We start from the raw sequence: 25,062 nt of genomic DNA, 5'->3' as shown, positions 1-25,062 counted from the left end.
ATCAATAGTCTTATAGCAAGTGCCAAAGCCTGTGTTAATCCACTGTCACTTAACTTAGTGGTAGCTCCAATAGCAGCTTCTGTGGCAGATGGTATAATATAGCAGCTGTGAAGCTGTGATCGGGACTGCCAATTGGATAAATTTATAGTAATGTACTGTCATCTACCATGATCCATTTCATTTTTGTAGGGTACATACAGGTGAATTAAATAGAAATATGATGTGGGTCATCACCCCTACATCCTCTACATCTTTGATAGTAATACTAATCTCAGCATTTCTTACCATGATATAATGTTACCTCTGATTTATAATTTTCCTCAGGATGGAAGTGTGGTTTCTGGGTCTGCTACTTGGCTCTTGATACCCTAGTAGCTTTTATTCCACAGACCATAATGTATGGATTCTGCCAGCTGCTAAGCATTTCTCTTTGCATACTGCACATAAGGACCAGGGAAATAGCCACAGGTTAAGTCCAAATATACTTGGATGTACTATGAAATGGACTTGGGTCAAACTCTACCTAGTCTCTGTAAGCTCCCATTTAACCAGAGTACTGCAATTGTGCTTCAGATCCCGTGACATCAGTGTCAGCTCAGAACTTATATCTAAATGTCCTAGAAATGTCTGTGTTGTCCCATTCCCCAGCACTGTTACCCTGGAAATGGTTTCAGATCCCCTTGGAGAATAATCAAGGAAATATTTACTGTATATACTTCAGGTGGCATTGCAGGTTCTTTTTTTCTCAAGAGAACCATTCTCTTCAATCAATTAAGTCCACATTTGAGAACTAAATTACATTTGGAAATTGAGTATGGAACCACAGTTTTCCAATTTAGCAGGTGATGTCAGCCTTCTGCCCATCATCTCTTCATTCTCTCATTCTCTTGTCTATCTATCTCATGACTAAGATCACCATGGTCTATTAACTATTACCACCGGTGTGAAGGCCAAGGCAAATTGATGGCAAGTCTAGTAATTTCACCTGCCTTGCCTCTGATGATTGAGTGTTGTATCAGCTGGGCCCAGTTCAACAGCAACAACTCATACCATCAGCCACAGCTAGCAGAGCACAGCTGCCAGCAAGATGTCGGTACCCTCTTAAAACTTCGTTGCTTATAGAGTGTTGTCTGGGCCACACAAGAATCTTAATCAGGTGTGCGTACTCAGGTTGTACCTAACATTCCCATATCTTCAAATTTTCTCACTCCTTCCTCAATACCACGTTAGGATGTTCCAGATTTTTCACTGTATTTCCTATACTGAAGCCTGAAAGAGGTATCCCAGAAGAATATTTTGGGGTAGACATCAGTGTCATTTCTAGATTATCAAATTCAAAGCCTTTTGTGATTGCCTCTATTCAATAAATTCTCCCATACCCAGCCTAATATTGCACCTCTTCAGGTATAAATCTGAAGCTTTATTCTGACATTTGCTTCTCAGGTTGCTGACAGTATTTATTAGTCAGGTATGTCAATTCCTTTGACATAAACTATTTTCTCCTGAAGATGGATCATACTTATCTCCTCTGCCACTGCTGAGCTCTAGTCAGTGCTCCTAGCTACTGACTAGAGGCAATAAAGGGGGGTGGGTAGACCATGAGGGAAAGCATTATCTGGAGAGGCACTCACCTCAGATTATGTCATTGTAAAATCCGAGGCTTGGAGAAGAGGACTTCTTCTGCCATCCTGGAAGTTCAGTAGAACTTGTGAGTTCAATATTTTCTGGCGTGTTCACCCAAATTACCCTGTTTCAGGTCTCTCTCAATGTTCTATTCTTTCCTATGAAGCCACTGACTTTAGTATAGGGGCCTCTTGAGTCTTTGCATTCAGGATACATTGAGGCTCTGCTACTCTTTCAGTAAATCCTGAGCCTGATTTTCAGCACATTCTTCCATGATGCCACAGAAGAGGAGAATCTCCCTAAAAACTTCCCTGGAAGTTCTTCAGATTTCACATTGTTCCGTGTTATGGCATTTGGCTGACTGAGCTGAGCATTTTATTTTTTCAGCATCTATAATGCTTAAAGAGAAGCCAATCTGCACAATCCTTATGATGATTGCTGACCTCATACTTTTAAAACATCACAACTTTCATATATTCTAGTGCTTCTCCTTTCACCTGCATTTCATTCCAATTTAACAAAGGTTAAAACTTCCATAATTATGATACCACTGCTAACCAGGAATTTTCACTATCCTATTTACCACTAGCACTGAAATCCTCATTGCTAGCAGGCCAGTGAGTAGTCCAGTTCTAAAATCCCATCTTTATGGCCTACTTTCTAAAAATATTCCTAGTATCGACTGTCTTGCCCTTAGCTCTGGAAAACAAAGCCTAAGACAAAGACTTAACTATCGTTACCTTGTTAGAAAATGCATTTCCAGGGTATAGGAGTGAGGGGAAAAGGGAGGGAGTAAGGGAGAAAAACCAATGCAAGGAAAGGTTTCCATGCTGGCCACTACTTTGTAATATGATTGTTAGCTCATTCATGTTGCATTATTTTTCCAGAATCTACATAAATGACTGAATATTAGGGTCTTTCACCCAGAAAAGAGAAGGTAAAGAATTCATCCAATCTCTCTCGTCTCCTGTTAATTTAAGTTAGACTTCATGGGAAATTGATTCCCTTGCACACAGGGTTTGCACATAAATGAGGGGGGGGCCAGGAAGATACTAGTACACTTCATACCTCAGCATCAACATGAAAATCTAGGACAGGTGGCAAGATGCTACCCCCCCTTTTTTGCCTAATAAGAGACCAATGACCATGGAGTGCTTCTGACCAGTCTATGGACAATGTACATTAAAGAGTTTGTGTGTCCTCTGCTTCATATTTGATGTCAGAGGGCTGAAACCTCCACCCTCAAATAGCTGCTATTTTCTGAACATGGATAAGGATGAAGCTCAGTTGTACCTCTGTATGTTTCTCCTTTCATAAATATTCATGACTGCTCCTCTAGCTTATTGAATATATGTATTTGGCCACCTTGCTGAGCATAAATTCCTATTCCCTTTGGCCCTCTCTATCAGTATCTGTTTCTGGTTCTGTCTGGAGGCTGTGTTTCCTAGACTGTCAGAATGGCCACCCTGCAGACTACAACCCTTTATAACAAATAAAGCCTCTTCTTTTTTTGAATTTAAATTTTTTTTTAAGTTAGCAGTCTGAAACAAGTGGGCAAATGTCCACAGACAGATGAAGACAAAAGATATAATGTGACAGTTACATATTCAATTTTTAAAAATTCTGATTGTTTCAGAAAAGAGCACATAATTGCATTTTTTGTAATTAGCTCTGATGACGTTTATCTATTGATATTTAAACTATGTTAGCTGTAATAACTGAATTTACATTAACTTCTCATTGAGTTGTATACTTTGTGCTATTTTTCTCTAATCTTTGTGTTTAGTAATTTGCAATCTGTACTACGTTTGCTTGCTACTGTAATCAGTAGTAGTTTTAAAAGAATGGAGCGTTTTAAAATTTTGCTGTGGGCTTCTTTATATATTTAATACAATTCTAGATTATGTATTTTTTCAGCTTCAAATGTAACACAGAAATGTAATTTTAACCTCTATCTATGTAAAACAAGAGATGTAATGTGCTTTTAGCGACCCATCTCTGCACTTACAGATCTTTCTCAATTTATTATGGGGTATAGATTATAGGTTAGAGGTATAGCTTATTAAGCTTTAATTATTTTTTAAAATTATATTCTTTCTCAAGTGACATTTATTACATTATATTAAATTATACTAACATTTGTCCAGAAATTAATTGAATTCACTCATATCAATGCTCACCATAAGAACATTTATACCAAATTTTCTGTTTTTTCTCAATTTTAATTAACTTTTAGTCGCCTGGATTATTTGCTCGAGTAAACTTTTCAGGGGTCTATGTCAGTGCTATAATTTATGAACCATTGTATATCAGAAAATTAAAAAAAGAATCAGTTGCCACTTGCTAGTTGGCCTTGTCACCCTGCAGAAAAAGGAAAAGGAAAATAAAAATCTCATTAAACACCTTCTATTAACTTTTTGTATTTAGTGTCGCAAAGGTTAAATTTTAAAGCCAGCCTGGAACGTATGTTAGTTTTCTTGTATTTTTTTCTGGTTTCTAGGTAACCTATATATTTGGGAACCCAGGTTTTAATAATTTCTTTGTTCATAACATTTCTAAAAGTTTATCAGGATATGTGTTACTAAATATTTTTAATTAGATTGCCTACTTCAGTTCTGCATGTTTTAAAACAATTTAGTCTGCTTCTTAAAGCAAAACCATTTCAAGAAGTGTTTTAGGATAATTCTCCCCTTCTCTTAAGATGAAGAATTTCATCCATAAGTCACAGTTTGTTTGTGACATAAGTCACATCTGCTTTCCTTATTCAAGATAGGTGTTGTTTATTCACTTGTATATTGTCCTGTGTGTTCATCCTTGAATAAAGATTGCTCACTCCTACTTAATAGGCCTGGTAATATCCACAAAGATAGTGAAATATTTGGGAATACAGTTAAACAAAGAGCTAAAAGATCTATACAAGAACTACAAAACACTGCTTAAATAAATCAGAGATGATACAAATAAATGGAAAAACTGCATGCTCATGGGTTGGAAGAATCAATTTTTTTAAAATGTCCTACTGCCCAAAGCAATTTACAGATTCAATGCTATTTCTATCAAACTACCAGCATCATTCTTTACAGAATTAGAAAAGAGCATTTTAAAATTCTTTTAAAAAAGAGCCCAAATAGCCAAAGCAATGCTAAGCAAAAAGAACAAAACCAGAGACATCACGTTACCCGACTTCAAACTATACTGTAAAACCACAGTAACTAAAAAAGATTGGTACTGGTATAAAGCTATACACCTACAACCATCTGAGCTTCAACAAGTCCAGCAAAAACAGGCAATGGAAAAAGGAATCTTTATTTAACAAATGATGCTGGGATAACTAGTTAGCCATATGCAGAAGATTGAAGCTGGACCCCTACCTTTCACCAAAACAAAAATTAACTCAAAATAGATTAAATATTTCTCAAACTACAAAAATTCAGGAAGACAACCTAGGAAATATTCTCAACATAGGCCATGGTGAAAATTTTCTGGCAAAGTCTCCAAAAGCAATTGCAACAAAAACAAAAATAGACAAGTAGGAACTAATTAAACTAAAGAGTTTCTGCATAGGAAAAGAAACTATCAACAAAGTAAACAGACAACCTATAGAAGTGGGGGGGGGGAGATATTTGCAAACTATGGATCTGACAAAGGCCTAATATCCAGAATATGTAGGGACTTAGACAAATAAACAAGCAAAAGCCAAATAACCCCCATTTAAAAAATGGGCAAAGAACATGAACAGACACTATTCAAAAGAATACATGCAAGTGGCCAACAAATAAATACAAGTGATGAAAAAATGCTCATCATGATTAATCATCAGAGAAATGGAAATCATAACCACAGTGAGATACCATCTAACACCAGTCAGAATGGCTATTATTAAAAAGTCAAAAAAAAAAAAAAAAAAAAAAAAAACAGATGCTGGCAAGGCTGTGGCAAAAAGAGAATGCTTATACACAGTTGGAGGAATATAAATTAGTCCAGCTGCTGTGGAAAACACTCTGGAGATTTCTCAAATAACTTAAAATAGAGCTACCATTTGATCCAGCAATCCTGTCACTGGGTATACACCCAAAAGAAAATTAATCATTCTACCAGAAAAACACAGGCACTTGTATGTGCATTGTTACACTATTCACAATAGCAAAGACAGGGAATCAACCCAGGTGCCCATCAACAGTAGACTGGATAAAGGAAATGTGGTACATATACACAATGGAACACTACACATGCATTAAAAATGAATGAAATTATGTTTTTGCAGCAATGTGGATGGAGCTGGAGGTCATAATCCTAAACAAATTAATGCAGAAATAGAAAAACAAACACTTCATGTCCCTACTTGTAAGTGGGAGCTGAAAACATGGACATAAGTATGGGAACAACTAGACACTGTGGACTACTAGAGGGTAGAGAGAATGGTGAGTGGGTTAAAAAACTAGCTATTGGGTACTATGCTCACTACCTGGACGATGGGATCCATACTCCAAACCTCAGCATCACATAATATTCCCATGTCACAAATCTACATGTGTACTCCCTGTAACTAAAAGTTGAAATGAAAAAACAGGGACATAGGCTTCTGTAGGTATCTCTCACTGCCTACTTAAGTGTTGACAGAAGCCTCCTTGTATTCTTAAAGCAGAAGGCAGATTAATGCACGTAACTTTCTGAACAATTTCTAGCTTTAAGTATGCTTGACTATAGTGAAAAGGAATCCTAATCTGTTGCCTGCTTCTGTCTTCTAGGATGATACTTTATTTCTGGATCATTCAGATTGTTGTCTTTAAATTTCTCCCCTCCACCCCCTGAAACAGTATTTGAGAATCTTATATACCTCCCAAGCATTGCTTATAAGTTCTGTCCTTGCCTACAGTTGATATCACATTGCAAGTTTCCATGTAACATTTTTCCCAACCCCTCTTTATTCATATTGTTTTACGAGGAACCACATTTTCTGTGTGTTTGATGGTTAACAGAGGGTAGTAAATCTAAGGAGGCAATGTCCCTAGCTACCACTAAAATTAAATTATGTTTCAGGAAATGGGTGGCTGTTTGAATTTGTGATTGGCAAAATCCCTAAATCTCTATAATAGGGATGGGTAGTGGGTCAAAAATGCAGCCTTGTTCAGCCTTCTCCCTCCCAGGTGCTGCTCACATTTGAGGGGTAATATATGTAAAGGCCTCCAATTATTTGTCAGTCCAGCCAGTTCCCATAGAAACAGCATCCAGACTTTGAGAAGTTGTTTTCCTTCTTTTCAAGTATTGTTTTAACTCAGTAACTTTTCATCTTCCTTCATGTCAATGAGAGGATGTGATGGGGTGGCTTACATGATGTTTAAAGTGACCATTTTTATTATCAAGGCAGACAGCATCTGCATTGACTTTGTACAAAAATGGCACTTTAGGGCTTAAATTACTAATGTGTGAAATGGTTATATTACTCTCCCTCCCAAATTAAAGATCACTGGCTATTAATTGTTCTCAATATTCAGAGTGGCTGACAGCTAGAGCAGAAGCCCAAGAGTGAAAAAGAAGGTCATTGCTTGGCTTCTTGGATTTAAAGGAGGAGTGAGAGATAAATAGCATTGAGTGCCCAGAAAGTCATGGTCCCCTTCAGGCTCCTTGAGTACATTTGTGTGCATACATATGCACACATGACAACCATCATCACACTAACACTGAGAAAATGACAGGATTCATCTCCTTTATTCATAAAATTTGAAAGTTAAAATGTATTTAACAGTTTGATAACTAAAAGATCATAAAGGATCAGCTTCAAAATCACAATGAAATAACTGATTTTTTTTTCTGAGAGTTGATTGATTATGTTAAGTGTCTGTGGGTCCCTCAGATTAATCCTTTAAAATGGATACTTTTACCAATTTAGTGTATATTGTATGAATTTTGATGCATTTAAGCATATGACATGGAAGTCTGTTTTGGCAGATTAACCTTATAATAATAGCAATGCTTTCATAGCAGAAAGTGTGAAGGTAGGGAGTCTAGGCCCCTTTTATCTTTTTGCTCCACCATCTCTAAAGGAAAGCTTTTATCTTCATGTTTATCAAATAGCAGCAAGATGGCTTCTCTTTCATCAGCTGTGCTATAGGCTGGAGAAACAGAAAGAGACAAAGGGTTGTCTATATTAGAAAAGCAAAGACATTCTGAGAAGCCCCTAATGAGTCCATACCTAGTCTCGCTGCCTATGCTTATATTACATGACCACGCCTGGTGCCAGAGAGTCTCAGTAAGTGAATGTTTTATCTGGTATAAAATTTGAGCAGAAAGGAGCTCTGTCACTAAGAAGGAAGTAGAGAATAGCTTTGGGATAGGAAATTAGTACTGTCTAAAGATTCATTGATCTCAGAATGCTATATAACCACAGTCAGTATTTCTAGGCATTTTCAGGATAAAATTGACTGTAGATACCTATTCAATTTTGCTATTTTGGAGGGTTTTTTTTATGGATAGCCATTGCAACAAACATTTTTATGTACTTTATTCTTTTCATCATATGAGTGAGAAGGAGGTCATTCGAGGCCATTAATAACTTTTGTGTACTAGAATATTCTTTCTTACATGCTTCATTTAAATGGTGGCTTCATTTAAATGGTGGCCATGTTATGACCAATACTAATCTCTTTTGGACAACACTTAAATTCTAAGTTGCAGCACCTATGCCCAAAATCTAAGAATGTTTTGAGTGAATTACCTGTATTAGTTTCAGATTACTTTTTTTTAATGCCCACATGCTGACAATAGAACACTGAATCTCTAAGCTAACTGTAAAGAAGCTGTTTTTGAATATCTCTGCTAGCCTTAACATCTAAAATTCAGTATTTGATAGATGACTTTTAAGATCTTAAAATTGTTACCTCTTAAATATTTTACACACTTATAAAAATATTTATTATATTCTATATTCCACTAAAATGCAAATCCTAGGTTCTCTACATTTCTCAAAATCAGTCTTTAATATTGATAATTAAGATGGTGAGATTTTTCAATGACATTTAGGTTATTGAAAAGAGGAAGAAAAAGAGCAGGAAAAGACGAGAAAGTAAAAATAGGGTATCTGTTCTAATGTTCTCTTTAAGTGATACTCTTATGTGAACACAGTACAATTTCCTGAATGCAAATCTAATAGTAATTCATATGTAATGTAATTTGTTATTACAGATTTACATCCAATTTCAAATCCTCTGTGAATTCAATTAGAATTAATTCTATCTCATCTTACATATCTTATTGAATACATTTTTCAAATATAGTTTTGATCCTGTTCATTTGAGATGATTTGTGTTTCATAAACATTTGCATGCAAGTATGATATATGACAGGGTGTCACATATATCACATGATATATGAGTTTTAGATAAAATATTCTCTAATTACAAAAGAAAACATGTAGAATATTGCATATAAATCCTTACCTTATTTGCTTACAGCTACAGCATTGAAGAGAAAAGCATACATAGAAATTCAATCAAGAAAATAACCAAATAGACATTTAAAACAAAGAAACCCTGCAAAAGACAATGTGCTCCATATGATACACACACATACGGATAAATGTATATTTTAGTTATATGATATATAGGTATATAAATATATGAAGGTATTCTAAAGAACATAATTGGCAACATTAAACCCTAAGTAACTGTTTTCTCTCATAATGTCCCTTCAAATCTGCTCTGTAGGGTGATACTCCTCCCCCTAGATAAAATCTTGGTCTCCGTAGCTATAATAAGTAATAACATCTTCCTAGTACTTTAGTCACTTAAACTACTCCAGTTTTGAAACTGATAGGTATAGCCAGAGCAGAATAAAAACTCCAACTTTCACTCACAATTAAGGCTTCTGCACTTGCCTAATCTGCCATGCTACAGAAGGCTGACCTACAGTATGAAAGTAGGGCCTAGAAAGATACTTTTCTATTTTCTCAATTTATCATTCTTCCCCTCCTCAGTTGTTAACTTACACGGTTTATGATGACACCAGGGTTCAAGATGGTGAAGGGAAGAGATGTGGGGGCACAAGAAAGCGCATTCGTACTGGTGCTTTGTGAGCGGCCATTGTTGCTGTCTGGGTTTGGCAGGGGTCAAAGTTAATACTGGATCTTCTTTCCCTTGCAGAGTGTTTCAGTTCCTTCAGCATTCTTCAGACCATCCATTCCTCTCCCCATTCTTTGCTAGGGATCCCTTCCTTGCCTGCATTTCACTGACCGTTATGTGGGTCTCAGCAGTCTATCTCTTCATAGACTCTATCTGTTGGGATTCTACTCTCTTTTAGGGGCCCTGTGGGAAAAAGTCAATTTAGGATGACTCCAGGCCAGCTTTCAATCACATTTGTGTGGTCCATGCCTTTTCTATGTATCTTTGGTTCACATTCCATTGTAATTTACTCCTCAAAATGAAGCCATCTATGCTGTTGTCACAAGTGCTCTTCTTCCAGTGTAGACAGATGTGTTTTAATTAATAAAATCAAAATTAAAAGTATCACTAATTAATAGTTTTTTAATCTTGTAATCATGGAAACAAAACATTAAAAACTATCAAAAACTATCATGTGTGGTGGACACACTTATTGATGTTAAAAACACTGGGGATCATCAAAATAGGCAAATAACTTCCTTTTACAAATAAAAAGCAAAATAGGCAAATAACTTCCTTTTACAAATACAAATCAAATTAGTAAAAGTTGTTACAGGCCACGGGCAGACCAAAGGCTTTTATGATGCACTCAAAAGAGGCTGGGGTCTGGAGTCAAACCTAACAAGATTTGAATCTTATCTCTGCTATGTATTAGTTATAAGAAGTTGGTCAAGTTGAACAAATTATGTAATCTGAGTTTCTTCTATGAAATGGGGATAATACTATATATGACTATTTTCTTGTTTTGATGATCAAATAAAATGTAACACATATGGCATCTGTTGCACAGAAGCTTCTAAATAATTATTATTTGCACTGTTCAATACTGGTCAAATTATTTTTTTTATAATAACTGTGGCCTCTTCCAATATACATGCATAAATATTTTTCAAGTTATTAAATTATTACTATGGAATAGTTACCAAGTATATATATGATGCATTATTAAAATGAGAACCTTTGTTTTGTTATGCTATCAAAAACAGACTTTATGCCTTTTTTTTTAGATAAAGCAAATAAACCAGTAAAAACAGGCTACTACTTCTATTGAATTTATATTCTTGGGGTTAGTAAACTAAGTAGAGAAGCTCTGGCTGTTCATGAAATAGGGCGAGATGGACCATTATGGAAAAGTCTGTCACGTCCAATGTCTTGCTGGGAGAAAACTCTAAGAATTCAGACACATAGTCACAAAGCTTTTTATGTTGCAAATTCTGTTTATTTAGATATTTACAATTCCTCATTATCTTTGAACAAGTTTTCCATGCTTGTAGCCAAACAAGTTAAGCTATTGCTAAACAGAGTCCCCAGAATTGCATCTGTAGCTACTGGATTCACCCAAAGGGAGGATACTAGTATTGTTCCCACATAGATAGTGTCACTGTTTCCTTCATTGTTTATAACCCCCATATATATATATATGCATTTATTTCAAAATTCTCTCTGTAATGAATGCTTTGATTTTTCCATGTGGGATGAGCTTTTGTCATCTGATTGTTCTACTCCAACACAAATCCAAAACAGCACAGCAAAGATCTACTATAAAATATCTAGAACACAGCTCTAGATAATCTCTCTCTTTAATATCTAGAATTCCAAGATATGTTATCTTTATTAATGGGATCTATTTAAGATTGCTCTTTTCTAGATCAGTATTATTACTATCTATGTCCACTGTATACAGACAATGTATATTTTTCCTTCGAAAACATGAAAAGGGAATTGTGGTTTATTGAAAGTATTAGTATGAACTCATTAATTTAATATGTTTAAATGTACTTAATATATTACATATACATACATTCAAATATTTCTTCTTACATTTCTTAGTTCTGTCTACTGAAAGAGACTAGAAACAATGGCCAATAGCAATATCAAGTCAAATACCCAGATCTTGGTTTCTAAATATAATTTGTCACTAGAAAGAACCAAGGCTCCTTGAAGGAAAGGCAGATTCTAGAGCTGGGGAAAAGAAATAACAAAATAATATGGAACATCTTGTACATTAGAAAACAAGGAAGTACTTAAAGAATCAGAGGGATGGCTGCTGGGTGTGGCAGTTCACGCCTGTAATCCCAGCACTTTGGGAAGCCGAGGCAGTGGATCATTTGGGGTCAGGAGATAGAGACCAGCCTGATCAACTTGGTGAAACCCTGTCTCTACTAAAAATAATGAATGTCTCAAACATAATTCTACTTCTATAACTTAAAAAGAAATAATGAATTCAACGAATTAGTAACTGGCTCTCAATGACAATATATTTAAAAGTAGGCTGAAAATATATAATAAGGTATACTATATGAAAAGTTGAATTTAAAATTGTATGTCAATAATTACTCAATCTTTACACAATATTTCCATGAGCTTAGTTCACATTAAATATGAACTGTATTTAACATTTTATTGTTTTACATTAAATGATGGTAATATTCTAATGGCTATTGGCTTTTAACTATAACAAATATATCATGAAAACTTCTGAAGATAAATTCTATCTTACATTAAACCATAATAACAAAAAGATATTATATTCACTTATTTAAAAATGATTTGTTGAGTAACTGCTACTAATACTACATACTACATAGTAATAGCACCCTGTAGTACTTTTAATATGTTGGACCATATGTGCTCAGAGATGAATTAATAATGTTTCTCTCCTAAAGAACCTCACCAGTGATAAAAGCAGACATGTAAATCAGTAATTGCAAAGCAATGTGTCAAATGCACAAGACAATGGTAGCTTAAAAACTGAACAATTCAATGGGTCATAGGCAGGAGACAGTGAGAAGCGGCCTCCTAAAGGAGAGGATGCTTGAAGGGGACTTTCAAAGATGAGTTCGTTATCAGGAAAGAAAAAATGCATGAGAAGAATATTAAACAATGAAAACAGCATAGGCAAAGTCACAAATGCATGGATTAGCACAATATATGGTGGGAATGGGTTAGGAAAGTTTTAAATTTTAAGTGAGAACCGAATTGTGGAAGCCCTTATGAACCAACCTAAGTAGTAGTATAATTGAATGCATAAAAGAATCAAAGTGAAAATTACCTACTCTCTGGCAAGCCACCTTTCCACTTAAGGACACAGAGTAGGTAATGTTCACTTTCATTCTTGTATGCATGAAAAGACTGTTCATTTCTCCTGGGCCTGAAAAGTCTTTCCCCCAGATTTTTGTATGACTGAATACTGTTCATTATTCAAGTCCTGGCCTAAAACACTTCCTAAGAGAAGCCCTCCCTTCCCATGCAGCTAAAGTAGCACCACACTATCATATCCACCTGTTAGCTTTCCACTTCCTTTGTTTGTAAAGCTTTCAATACAGAAACATACAATAAATACCAACTTTACAACTTTATGTAACATACACAAACATCTCCTTGATCTTTGCGAATTAGACTGAGAACATCGTGGAAATTGCTAAGCAACGTTTGGTGTGGTGCAGACTCTAGGGATTTGCTGGCTGGCAATATTCCCTTCATCCCGTAATGAACATATTTTGTTCAGTAGTAGCCATATGAGTATGACTAAAGCAAAGAGACCTATTCAGAGATATTTGCATTTTCTTATCTCACAAAGAAAACTTCAGTGCAAAATTATCAGTTAGTATGATAAAACATAGTGAAACATTTTGGGGAGACTGGAAAAGATGTTTCTAGCCCTCTAAATCATACCTCATATGCAAATCTTTCTGCTTTTCAAGAGAGACCTACATTTGTCTCCAGAGAAGAGGATTGGGAAATTAATCTTATTATTAGTCCTAGGAAAATGTAAAGTTCTTTTATTTAGCTTTTCCTGATGAAGTGTAAACTTCAGGGAATTTTCATACATAAACCATTATCCTTTAAAATATGTGGGGGCTTACAAATGCAATATATGTTGTTCTTTTGGTCTGTAAAATATTTCAATAAATTATTGAACTCTTGAAGCCACGAAATCAAACAAACTAAATGTATGGTGTCTTTTACTTCTTCAATTTTCATTTTAAAATTCTCAAACACCTCTTGTTAACAAATGAAGGAAACATTTCCTTATTTCCTTATTATCCTTATCAAAATATTGTTGACAATAGAAAAAAATTGTGGTATATAGTAGAAAGCATAGTCATTAGCAGTATGTCCTGGAAATTTTAAAACTTTATTAAAATGCCTAATCTCTACACTATAAAATATATGCAAACAATAAACTAGATAGTATATGCAAACAATTTAAGGTTGAAACTAGATAGGATTTATAGAACATATATAGCTATTAACTGATCAATATCTTAATGAAAATTAACTGTACATAAAAATATTCACAACTGTCCTTAAAGAACATGAACTAGGCTTGGCATGGTGGCTCACACCTGTAATCCCAGCACTTTGGGAGGCCGAGGCAGGTGGATTATCTGAAGTCAGCCTGACCAACATGGTGAAACCCCATCTCTACTAAAAACAACAACAAAAATAGAAAAAAAAAATTAACTGGGCACGGTGGTGGGCACCTGTAATCCCAACTACTCAGGTGGCTGAGGCAGAAGAATTGCTTGAACCCAGGAGGTAGAGGTTGCAGTGAGCCAAGATTGTGCCGCTGCACTCCAGCCTGGGTGTGACAGAGTGAGACTCCGTACCCCCCACCAAAAAAAAAAAAAAAAAAAAGAATATGAGCTAAATTTTATCACATATTTATGTAAAATTTTGAATTGTATATGTATTTATTCACAGCACTTTTATTTACCAATGTACATTGTACATTATACAAATCTTGATTACATTTACATTATACATTTATAACATTAAAATTTTGCGAGCAGTCTTCAAATATCTGACAGCTTTTGAGTCAGTGAATTATTTAAGAAAAAACTCAGTTTTGAGAAAGCAGCAGGTGTGATTCTACAAATTCAATGTGAGGCACCAGTGGGAGAAGTCAATTGGATGAGCACATGAAAAATTAGGAGTGCTTGTGAGGGGGAAGTAACAGGTCTACTGTGTGCAGTGCTGGAGAGGCTGCATATGGAGAATGTGTTAAAAGAGCATTTGCAAACGTAAGCATTACTTGAAGATATTAAACAGAATGATGGAAGCCTGGCCTTTGATTATTCATTGCTGACATATGCATTGCAGTGATGGCATTAATGCCTAATTATTAAGCTAACATGAATTGACAATGAACAAGTCATGCTTTATAAATAAAAATGTATGTTGTTTGATTTGACTCATTCTTTGTGAACATATGTGAGCTTCATATTCTTTCTCTCTATGTCCTATTTTTTTGATCTATAGTTTGTGAGGTTCACCTTTTTCCTCTTTAGAAAATGGTGATAGCTTCGCTTTTCAACTGACTCCCCTAATGTCCACTTTTCTTCAGAGAGTACAGACAATGGTTTTCCAAACCTCCTGATTCTTTTATTGCCTTAGGATCTAATTGAGAGCAGTTGAAAGATTAAAATCCTTTAAAGCAATTAAATTATTTCTAATTATCCCATGACCTGCTTTAAGCTACAATTTTCTCTTAAAGAAACTTATCCTCCATTTTTCTTTTAAAATTACTCCCCATGATAGAGAAAGTAGGAGACAACTGTCTCAAAACTTTACCAACTTCCCAGATAGCAATCTGCTTGTTTCTCTTGATCTATTAAAATATCATTAAAAATTTGGGGTTTACTTTGTTGGTGTCAGTTGATTTTGTGCTTACTATAATAGATTCATTTGACCCTTTCATATTCACTGATATCTACATGTGCAGTTTTTTTTCCTACTACTGTAGTTTCTCTTATTCATTCAACCTCAGTGAGGAATACAAACATGAGTCATGCTCTCAAAGAAGTCTAGAAGTGAGGCTGAGATATGTCAACAGTGTTGTAATACAGGCCAGGAAGAAACGTGATAAAAGGTTCAGGTAGCATGTACTAAGAGTTCAGTAGATAATGTTATTTTAGGTGATTATGTATAAATTTTGAAAAAGTTCTATAAGGGCTTTATTTAAGCTGGACTTCCAAAGAATCCCCTATCCAAGAAAATGGTTGGGCCTTAATAGGTCTATAAATTACATGAAATTATATGTAATATTTGGAAAATGTATATGTGTGTGCAATACATGTAATACTATATATATACACACACACATAATACTGTGTATATATGTGTGTGATACAATGTATATATTGTGGTAGAGAGAAAAGGGCAGAATAAGACCACTAGTATTCATCAAATTCTGAAAGACATCCACACAGAGTAGCGTTTGGAGAGTTTTGCAAAATTATTAAAACAGTATGATTAGAATTACATTCTCATTGCTTCCAAGTGTTCATCAGCATTTTTGCTTCTCAACAATCTAAGCAAGCATGATGAACTTGTTGAATTTCTTGAAACATGCTTTTCCAGAAACTAGAAAAAACATCTGATTGTTCCTTACTATTTTGCAGTATAATATGTTCATTTCCTTCCCAAAACCTTTTCTTCACCTACAAGTTCACTGATAAAAATTAAGCCCATAATATTATTCCTTGGTTTCCTTTCACTTTCTTGAAATTGAAACTGTTATCATTTTAAATCAATAATAAAATTATTTTAAAAATAAGAGGCAGAATTAGAATATGGGCACTAGATGTACTAAAATAACAGAATACTTAACATTTATTTTTTTAAATTGTATAGGGATTGATGGGAAACAATTCATATACTGAGAAGAGCTACAGAGAATAAAAAGAATAAATTAATATGTGCATTTAGAAAGCAGAGGGAATAGTAACATAAAAAAGTAGTTTAAAACATAAAAATAAGAGATAAGTAGTGTTTCATAGAGTTTTCTGTAAGGATAAGTGCATGAAAAATGGCAAGATGGTTTTAAAAGATTTAGAATTCACAAACTAGAAAGCGACAGAAATTGAACTAGTCACTAACATTTAAAAGCGGGGGATGGGGGGAGGCGGGGGGAATAGATCCAGCTACTTGATGGCATGAAATCAAAGTACTTGAATTTTTGAAGTCTATTTAAAAATCTAGTAAGGAATGCCTACAATTACAAAAGGTATGAGATTGTCTTTTTGAGTTTAGTAGAATATAAACTGATGATAAAAGACTGACAGGCACCAAATAAGTAGAGTGTAAAACAACAACAACAAAAAAGAAAGATAAATTCACGTAATTATATTCAAGCAGTATCACTGCATAAGATTGCATAAGAAAGAATACATTTCCAAATCCCAAACAATACCATCCTGTTGTATTATAAGCATACATTGAATACAATAACAAAAGTATCAAGGGTTCTTATTAAAGTACCCGTTATCATGTACGCAAAATATTGCAAAACTTTAAAGTCACAGAACAAAACATTATTTTTTTTCCTGTTATCTTTTTTAAGATGATCAAATTTCTTCACACTTTGTGAACTGCATAGTTAAGATGGAGCAATGATTTGAACTATTTGCAACCGTGGTTCCTTCTCCACTCTTTATATATTGTTTGGGCCATGAATCTATGCAAAGAGGTGTTTTACAAGAACGAAAGTCACATCATTCAGGACTTTCTAACAACCAAAATGATCCAATATGCTTAGATTTAAGTGGTCAGATTTTGCCTCTTCCTTCCTTTCCTCTCAATGTTCCCAGATCATTTGCAGAGAGATAGGTAACTAATTGACAGTGTTGTTTGAGAGTAAATTCCTGAGTTATATAGAAGTTGGACCAATTATTCCCTTATAAAACAAGTTCTAAAATAGTTGTATGAAATGCAGAAGCACAATCAATGAACATTATTCTTGACTGAAATGAAACAGCCCTGGTGCTTTCATGCAAACTTAACTGCTATAAACCTAAAAGATGCAATCACCAAAAGATGTGAAGTCTTGAGATAAAGATTAGCACTATAAATGTCATTTGATAAGATGTCAGATAAAATACACATTTCTGTACATGTGATTTGAAGAGTCTAAGCCCCTAAAACTTCTCCTTACTAACCCCAACATGCCTGAATTTCTCAACATTACATTTTCACATTGTAATACAGTTTTCTTTCCTGGTCTTTCCTCTTTTCTCTGCCTAGTAAAGGATGTTATAACATTGCAGTTCAATGTTTTTCCTCTTCTTATATCTTCCATTCTGCTGGTTATGGCCAATGAGTCAAGGTTGAAAGTGTCCCCAAATATATCTCTGCAGCTCGAACTCTCCAGAACTTGGGCTTGTATTTCCAGTTACTGGACTTAAGCTGGATATACCCACAGTGTCCCCAGACTGGGCCAGGAATGCTGAAAACCACTGCACAAACATGAAAAATCATTCTGTAATTTAGGCAAAGTTTGGAGAGAGAGTCACATTTTATCATAGAATAAATATAAACCTGCAAAAGAGTAGAATCCCGGACTGGGCCAGGAAAGCTGGAAACCACTGAATAAACAGGAAAAATCATTCTGCAATTTAGGCAAAGTTTGGAGAGAGAGAGTCACATTTTATAGTAGTACAAATATGAACCTATAAAAGAGTAGAATTTAAAATCCACATGAATTTGCAGATGAAAAGAGACAAAATAAAGTTGTTTTCGGTGGGGTTAGGTGAGTATTGTTAGAGACAGTGACAGAGAAGTCTAAGAAACTCCGTACTGTACTAAATAAATCCACCTTTTAAGTGTGGATTCATATTTTTTGTGGGCTTTTGTTTTATTTTACATTCAAGGGGTATAATTGCAGATTGGGTTAACATTTTTGTGTGAATATTGAAACAGTTGTGAAAATAAGTTTATTAATAGGAATGATCACAGACGAACTATGAAATAGATCGAGTTTGTGTCTCACCATGTCATCACCATCTCTCAAGTCTGCATAGACCCAGTGTTTATGAAGAGCTGTCCCCAGCTCTTGAAGACACTGGTTTCCTAACCTCAGTTTCATGGATAAGTATATTTTGTCTTTTCTTCATTGATATGTGCTCTCCTACATTCTGTTACTGTAACAGAATTTACTATGTTTACTATGAGTGTAAAGAGATAATTGTTTAATACTATCAGTAAGAATTCATATATATTCTTTTATAGAAAGAATATATATATATGTATGTATGTATATATACGTATGTGTACATATATATATATATATATGTATATATTCTTTTTTTTTTTTTTTTTTTTTTTTTTTTTTGAGATAGAGTCTCCCTTTGTCACCAGGCTGGATTGCAGTGGTGCGATCTCGGCTCACCACAACCTCTCCCTCCCAGGTTCAAGCGATTCTCCTGCCTCAGCCAAGAATTCATATTAAAGCAGTGATCATTTAACGAAATTTTGGACACCCTCACTTTAGACACATCTGCTATCAGGCAAAATTCTACTGAGCTTTTACACTGTGTCAAATAATGTGCCAGACACTAAGAATGCAAATAAAACATAGAACTTGGAAAGTTGTATTTCTGCAAAGGATACATGGAGACATAAATAAAAGCTGTGTTGGTAACAGAAATGAGAATCATAAAATGCTTCCAAGAAAGAAAGTAGGCCCAGAGGTATTTCTTTGACGGTGAACAGGTGTAGACCAGGCAGGGAAAGGGTTGTATCTCGGGCAAACACAAACCATGAAATGGCCTAGTGAGCCAAGGAAAGTAAGGCATTCAACTCTGGAAGAAGTGAAGGGTTGAAAGGATAAGTGAAGACACAGGCCTGAGCCTTAGATATGACACCTGGGTCAGCTGTCCCAGTCCCCAGACATGGTTGCAGATTGGCTCAAGCCAATCTGTACCTTACTGCCCTTATCTGAACATAATTACATTTCAATGTTGAAATTCCTGTTTTTAATTATATTCCAAGGGACCTAGAATAGATGGCATAAAGGGGCCTCCTTTCATTTGTGTTAATCTTGGAGAACCCACATTAGCTTTGTTGCCCTGGATTCCAGTCTCAGAGTACCTAGAGAAATATGGCTGAACAGTTAAAAAGTGTGGAAAGGAGGATCCAAGGAGGATAAGGAGTTTGGACTTTGCTGTGTATTTAATGGGCAGCACTGGGTGGTTTTAAACACAGAAAAAAGGAGAGGTTTCAGAAAGGTCTCTCTGGCATCACAATAGAGATTTTTGAGATAAAAGGGAGAAAGAAAAACAAACACAATAATCGTGGAGTACTGATATTGACAGACTGGACTCAGAAACAGTGTGGATAAGAAACTGTATGCCCTACAGTACTATAGTCAGCAGAATAATGGTCCCTCTAAAAAAGGTACCACAACTCTACCTCCTATTGGTAGTGTGATTTGGGGCAATTTAAAAGCCCTGATCCTCAGTTTCCTCATCTGTAAAAGAAAAAAAAAAAAAAAAGAATGAATAGTAATGTCTTAAGTCAGGATCCCCAGGATCAAACTCTGAGATGAAGATTGTTTCTGCAAGTGATTTATTATAGAAATGCTATCGGGAAAAACTCATCTCACGTACCACAGTAAGCAAGATAGGGAAGGAGGAGGTTTCAGGCAAAATCCTAACATCAATATAATTCTACAGGGGAGTCTCAGGGTGTAAATTACATCTCAGGTTTTCTTGCTACTAGAGGCAAGAGGGCTGGTCTTTTATATTCTACAGGAAAGTCCTTGGCAAAGGGTATCCTGGGAAAGAAGTAAACTTGCAGGTGGTTTTGTCTGGCTCTCTGTGCCAGTAGACAAAGTGAGTCTAGTAGTGTTTGGGCATTCCTCCAAAGAGAGTCTCGGGGAAGGCTGCAAGAAGCAAAAGAATGCAGAAGCTAGAGGAAGGATACTCAGTTCAACCAAAGGGATCCTAGGAGATTTGGGTGGAGACCATGTCTGCCACAAGCATCTATCTCATAGAAGTCTTATAAGAACTGAATGCATTCATATCTTTCTTTCTTTGGCTTTTAGCATTCCTAAACTATTTTTCTTCTGGAATAGCATGCAATATTTAGCGTTCTGCTTTACAATCGGAGTGCTCAGTGATGAAATAATTTTTTCTTGACATAGCATCAAATCCAAAAAGGGTAAAGGCAGTGGAGAAATAAAGCGAATGTGAGGAATACCAAAATAGAAAAAAAATAGTCTGATCCCAATTTCTGACTCCAAGGATAGTGCTTTCCTCAGGGTTCAACTTTTATCAGTCAAGATCCAGTCAAAGGGTGTTAACTATTAGGAGAGGGAAAAAGCCCACTAAAAATACAGCAATAGTGATTATTGGGAATAGTCACTATCTGTCAGGCTACAGGAGAGTACCCAAGGAGAGAATAACTAAGAAGAACTTCCCCCTACCCACCCGCCACCCTACTAAGCCTGAGAGTAGGACCTCATTGGAAATAATATGGCTGTGGTCCACTTAATGACCCAGAAATTTAAGGTGTCACACATGGGCTGCTGAGGAAACCACCAGCTGGGTTTTCAGTAAAACTTGCTAGGAAGCCATTCCACTGACATGCCAGCGGCACTCCATAGAAAGACACACACTAGGGAACTGGCCAAATTTACTGAAGATTATGTAACATGACCTTCTTGCACACCACTGGTCAGAAAGTCACTCATTGGTCACCACACCATAGGAGCAAGCAGGAAAGCACTGGAACCAAGAAAAGGAGCCCCTTTCTTTCTGCAGTGTTTCCCTAGCACCTTATATTGACAAAGCTAAACATTGTGCCAACTGACCATAAAGACGTTTACAGATTTCAACTCTAATGACACAATTTAGGGGAAAGAAGGGTGGCTGTGAAGTTGAAGAGTGCTAAATTAACTGGCACACACCCCAGTGACACTTCTGGGATTTGGGGGATGGGAGAAGTATGCTATTATGCCCAAATCCTGCTCCATTTGTTTACTTTTTTCCTAATTGCCCCTGAAAGAAAGCGCAGGCCCAATCTTTTGGGACACTATGTACTGAGAGCTGGTATGACACATGGTAAGTGCACAGAGAGTTCAATTCAGTAACTGAGACAAAGTCTAGAGCTGAACTACTTGGGTCTGAATGTTAGCTTCACCATTAACTAGATTTGTAGCCTTGCAAAAGTTCACCCTTGTATACCTCAGTTTCCTTACCTGTAAAAGGAGATAACAGTACCTACTTTATCAAAATGTCAGGAGAAATGAAGTATTATGTGTAAAGCCTATAGAACAACATCTAGCATGTAGTTAGAACCTAATAAATATTAGTATCTTCCATGAATGGTAGCTTGTCATTTGGTTTTACCATATATGTATTCGGTTCTCATGATGAGTTTCTATTTAGAACTATGCCTCATAATGCTAACACTCAACTTCTCTGGGTGAGATTAGGCTTTGCTATCAAGTCTTGCCTACTCCTGGGCATTGCTTGCAGCTCTGGCTTCAGATCCTGGCACTGCCCCTGGCTCACTGATTAAGCTTCACTAGTGCAGCCAACGTATGGAGGATCTGTTTTCTCAAGTGAAAAAAGACACAAGGTTAAACAAATCATCTTTAAGATCTCTCCCAGTTCTGACTACATTTGATCCCCCTCATCCCCAAGTAGTAAGTTGTACCTAAGAGGGAAAGAGGAAGGGAATTATCATTTCAAACGCCTACTCACCTGTGCCAGGAGAGCACTGCTGTGCCTGCTTTCCCTGATTTCATTCCCACCACAGTCCTAACAGATTAGTATTTTTAAAGTCCATTTAACAACTAAGAAAGCTGAGGCTCAGGAAGGTCAGTTTACTCAAGATCACATTCTCAGTAAGCAGCAGAGTCTGGATTGAAACCTGGTGTTTCTGTTTGGGTCGACTCAACATTTTTAACTGTACTGTTTGCCTCCTACATCACCTTCATCTCAGACATTAAGAATCCTACCTGTTCAGTGCTTTTCATCCTCTGCTTTAAAGAGATAAGTGGGTGTGCAATTTTTTTTTTGTCTGAAACATATCATTTAAAAGTTAAGCAAATGAAATTCATTTACCAGTTACAGGAATTTAAAAAAAAAAAATCACTGTTAATGTCTCACAGGAAATTAGCTCTCCAGTGGAAATCAGCCTCCCTGCATCCTTTTTGCCCCTATCCCCCCTCTCCTGGATGCAAACCTGGCGAAAAGAAGGGAACACTAATTGGGATCAGCGAGCTGAGTTCCAGCTCCGACTGTGCCATTTTCACTCTCGGGAGCCTTCTCCCCTTTCTCTGTGATTAAAGGAGTGTTGGGCCAGATCGTGTTAAGGTTTCTTCCCCAGGTACAAGCCGACTCTGGTGGCTTTCCTGGGCAAGGGAGCGCCTCTGCCTTCTCTCGGCCGCAGGTCCCTAGTTAAATTGTCCATTTCTCTGCGGAGGCTGCTCATTGCATCCGTTCCCTCCACCCCTAGCCCTGTAGACCCTTTCTGTTTCCCCTGCTTGGGAAAAGTGAAGCCCCTTACCCTTGGATAGCCTTTCACTAGACTACCGCAGCCCTCCGCTAAATTCCCCGACAGGCGGGACGCGCGGGCGGGGGCCTGCCCCGGGGAATGCGAGGCTGCTTCCCCTCTGCGCAATCAGGGTGCGCAGCCTCCAGTTCTCTAACTTTCTCCTTCTCTAAGAGGGAATTTCGAGAACTTTGAGACAAATAAGTGACTGTATAGATGAAGACATGAAACCTCTCTACACAGTGAACTCCCCCACACCACAAGTCTCCCAGGGCTCCCAGGCCTTCTCCCGCAATGCCCCGCCGGGTCCCCCGCCCCAGTTCCTTCTCACGGCAGGATCCCACGCCAGGAGGCTCGCAGAGCCCGAGATGTGGCACCAGGCACCAGGCGCGCCACAAGTCCAGGTCCCGCTAGTTCTGCTCCATAGGACCCCAGGTCGGAGGAAGTCAGCGCGTCCTCCTCGCACAGCAGCCTGGCGCGCGGCTCGGCCGCACGGAGGCTGAAGAAAGGTCCGCACTGGCTCGAGGCCCTTCCTGCCGGCCTCCCCACGCCGGGCCTCGGCTCCCCTCCTTCCCGGCTCCCGCCTCCTCCCGTAGGCTGCCAGGCGGACCCAGCCTGCCTCTCTCTCTGCCTTCACTACCGGGTCAAGCTGCGGAGGGAGGGAGGGAGGCAGCGGCGAAGCCCTCCCTGGCTCCCCACCCGGCGCGCGCGCCCCTCCTCCCCTGCCTCCTCCCCTATGCCAGTACAGTACAACTAGTACACACACACACACACGCACGCACACGCACCCTACCACTGCAGCTGCCATGGATATCAGCTAACAACACACACCCAGGCGCGCGCGCGCGTTCTCACTCGCACCACGCAGGAGTGGCCCCCGGCATCCCTACCCTCCTTCCCCACCCCCACCGCACCCGCTCACCAGCTCGGTTACTGCTAGCTCCGGCTGCCGCCGCCGCCGCCGCCGACGCCACCACCACCGCTTCCTCTGCTGCGGGGCCACAGCCTTGAGTGTCATTCAAGGGACAGCACAACCTCACCCAAGCTCTCCTACCTCTGCCCAGCCGTCCCTCTCATCCTCCCCCTTCCTCGTCCACACTCCATCCAAAGAAGAGGGAAAGCACCGAATAGAGGGGGGAGAAGGCAAAGTCTGCTGTTCTTCCCCCTGGGCCCCCTTGCTCCTCCATCCTCATTCTCTCACCACCAACCCCCCAACCCCAAGGAGCCCCAGGAACTGAGGCGACTCACCCCACTGCCATGTCCAAAAGCTTGAAAAAGAAAAGCCACTGGACTAGCAAAGTCCATGAGAGTGTCATTGGCAGGAACCCGGAGGGCCAGCTGGGCTTTGAACTGAAGGGGGGCGCCGAGAATGGACAGTTCCCCTACCTGGGGGAGGTGAAGCCCGGAAAGGTGGCCTATGAGAGCGGCAGTAAGTTGGTGTCGGAGGAGCTGCTGCTGGAGGTGAACGAGACCCCCGTGGCGGGGCTCACCATCAGGGACGTGCTGGCCGTGATCAAACACTGCAAGGACCCCCTCCGGCTCAAGTGTGTCAAGCAAGGTGAGCGCAGCGGCTTGCTCAGTGTTTTGCCGGGCGGTGGGACCGCTCGGGGCGCAGGGCAATGAAAGGGTGGGCGCGCATGTTGAAAGGGGTGTGTTGCGCGATGATGGGGTAGGGGCCAGAGGGGACCCGCAGTGCAAGTGAGTTTCGCCGGGGATTCCACTTGGGGGCTAAAGGGAGGGGAGGGGCAGGTTGCGGTATGGCGTGTAACTTTGTTTGCTCAGTTAGACCCTCCCCTTTGGAAGGTGCTCGGCCTGGTCTGACCTCCTCAGAGATCCTGGGGCAAATTGAATGTGCGTCAGTGGCATCACCCTAAGTGGATGAAGAGCTTTTGGGGAATGAAGGAAGGAAAGAAAGAAACAGGGAAAGGGAGGAAGGGAGAGAAAGAAGGAAGGAACAACTTTAGGGTGCAGCGGCATCACCAGCGGGTCTGGGAAGAGA

General features: G+C 38.2%; 1 protein-coding gene and 1 long non-coding RNA gene across 4 annotated transcripts in view; one reads left to right on the top strand and one right to left on the bottom strand.

The window, feature by feature from the left end:
- Positions 1-7,302: 7,302 nt before the first annotated feature.
- LOC104669108 lies at positions 7,303-24,684 on the bottom strand. 2 transcript variants are annotated; one of them, XR_748937.2, is made up of 4 exons: positions 24,450-24,684; positions 23,986-24,054; positions 18,553-18,718; positions 7,303-7,736 (listed from the first exon to the last, which is right to left on the bottom strand). It is a non-coding gene; the product is annotated as an uncharacterized LOC104669108 (long non-coding RNA). The 2 variants fall into 2 exon arrangements; XR_748938.2 differs by lacking the exons at positions 7,303-7,736; positions 23,986-24,054; positions 24,450-24,684 and adding exons at positions 17,665-18,019; positions 22,634-22,754; positions 23,395-23,653.
- The window catches only part of MAGI2 (membrane associated guanylate kinase, WW and PDZ domain containing 2), a 1,518,597-nt gene continuing 1,517,509 nt past the window's right edge, over positions 23,975-25,062 (top strand). For both annotated transcript variants that reach the window (XM_030933117.1, XM_030933118.1), the window contains exon 1: positions 23,975-24,621. In XM_030933117.1, coding sequence (XP_030788977.1) covers positions 24,321-24,621 — 301 coding nt within the window. In that variant the 5' untranslated portion in view covers positions 23,975-24,320. The remainder of the gene's footprint in view (positions 24,622-25,062) is intronic.

The sequence above is a fragment of the Rhinopithecus roxellana genome, chromosome 6 (genome assembly GCF_007565055.1).
Source record: "Rhinopithecus roxellana isolate Shanxi Qingling chromosome 6, ASM756505v1, whole genome shotgun sequence".
NCBI lineage: Eukaryota > Metazoa > Chordata > Mammalia > Primates > Cercopithecidae > Rhinopithecus > Rhinopithecus roxellana.
This window is presented reverse-complemented; position numbering and strand designations above follow the sequence as displayed.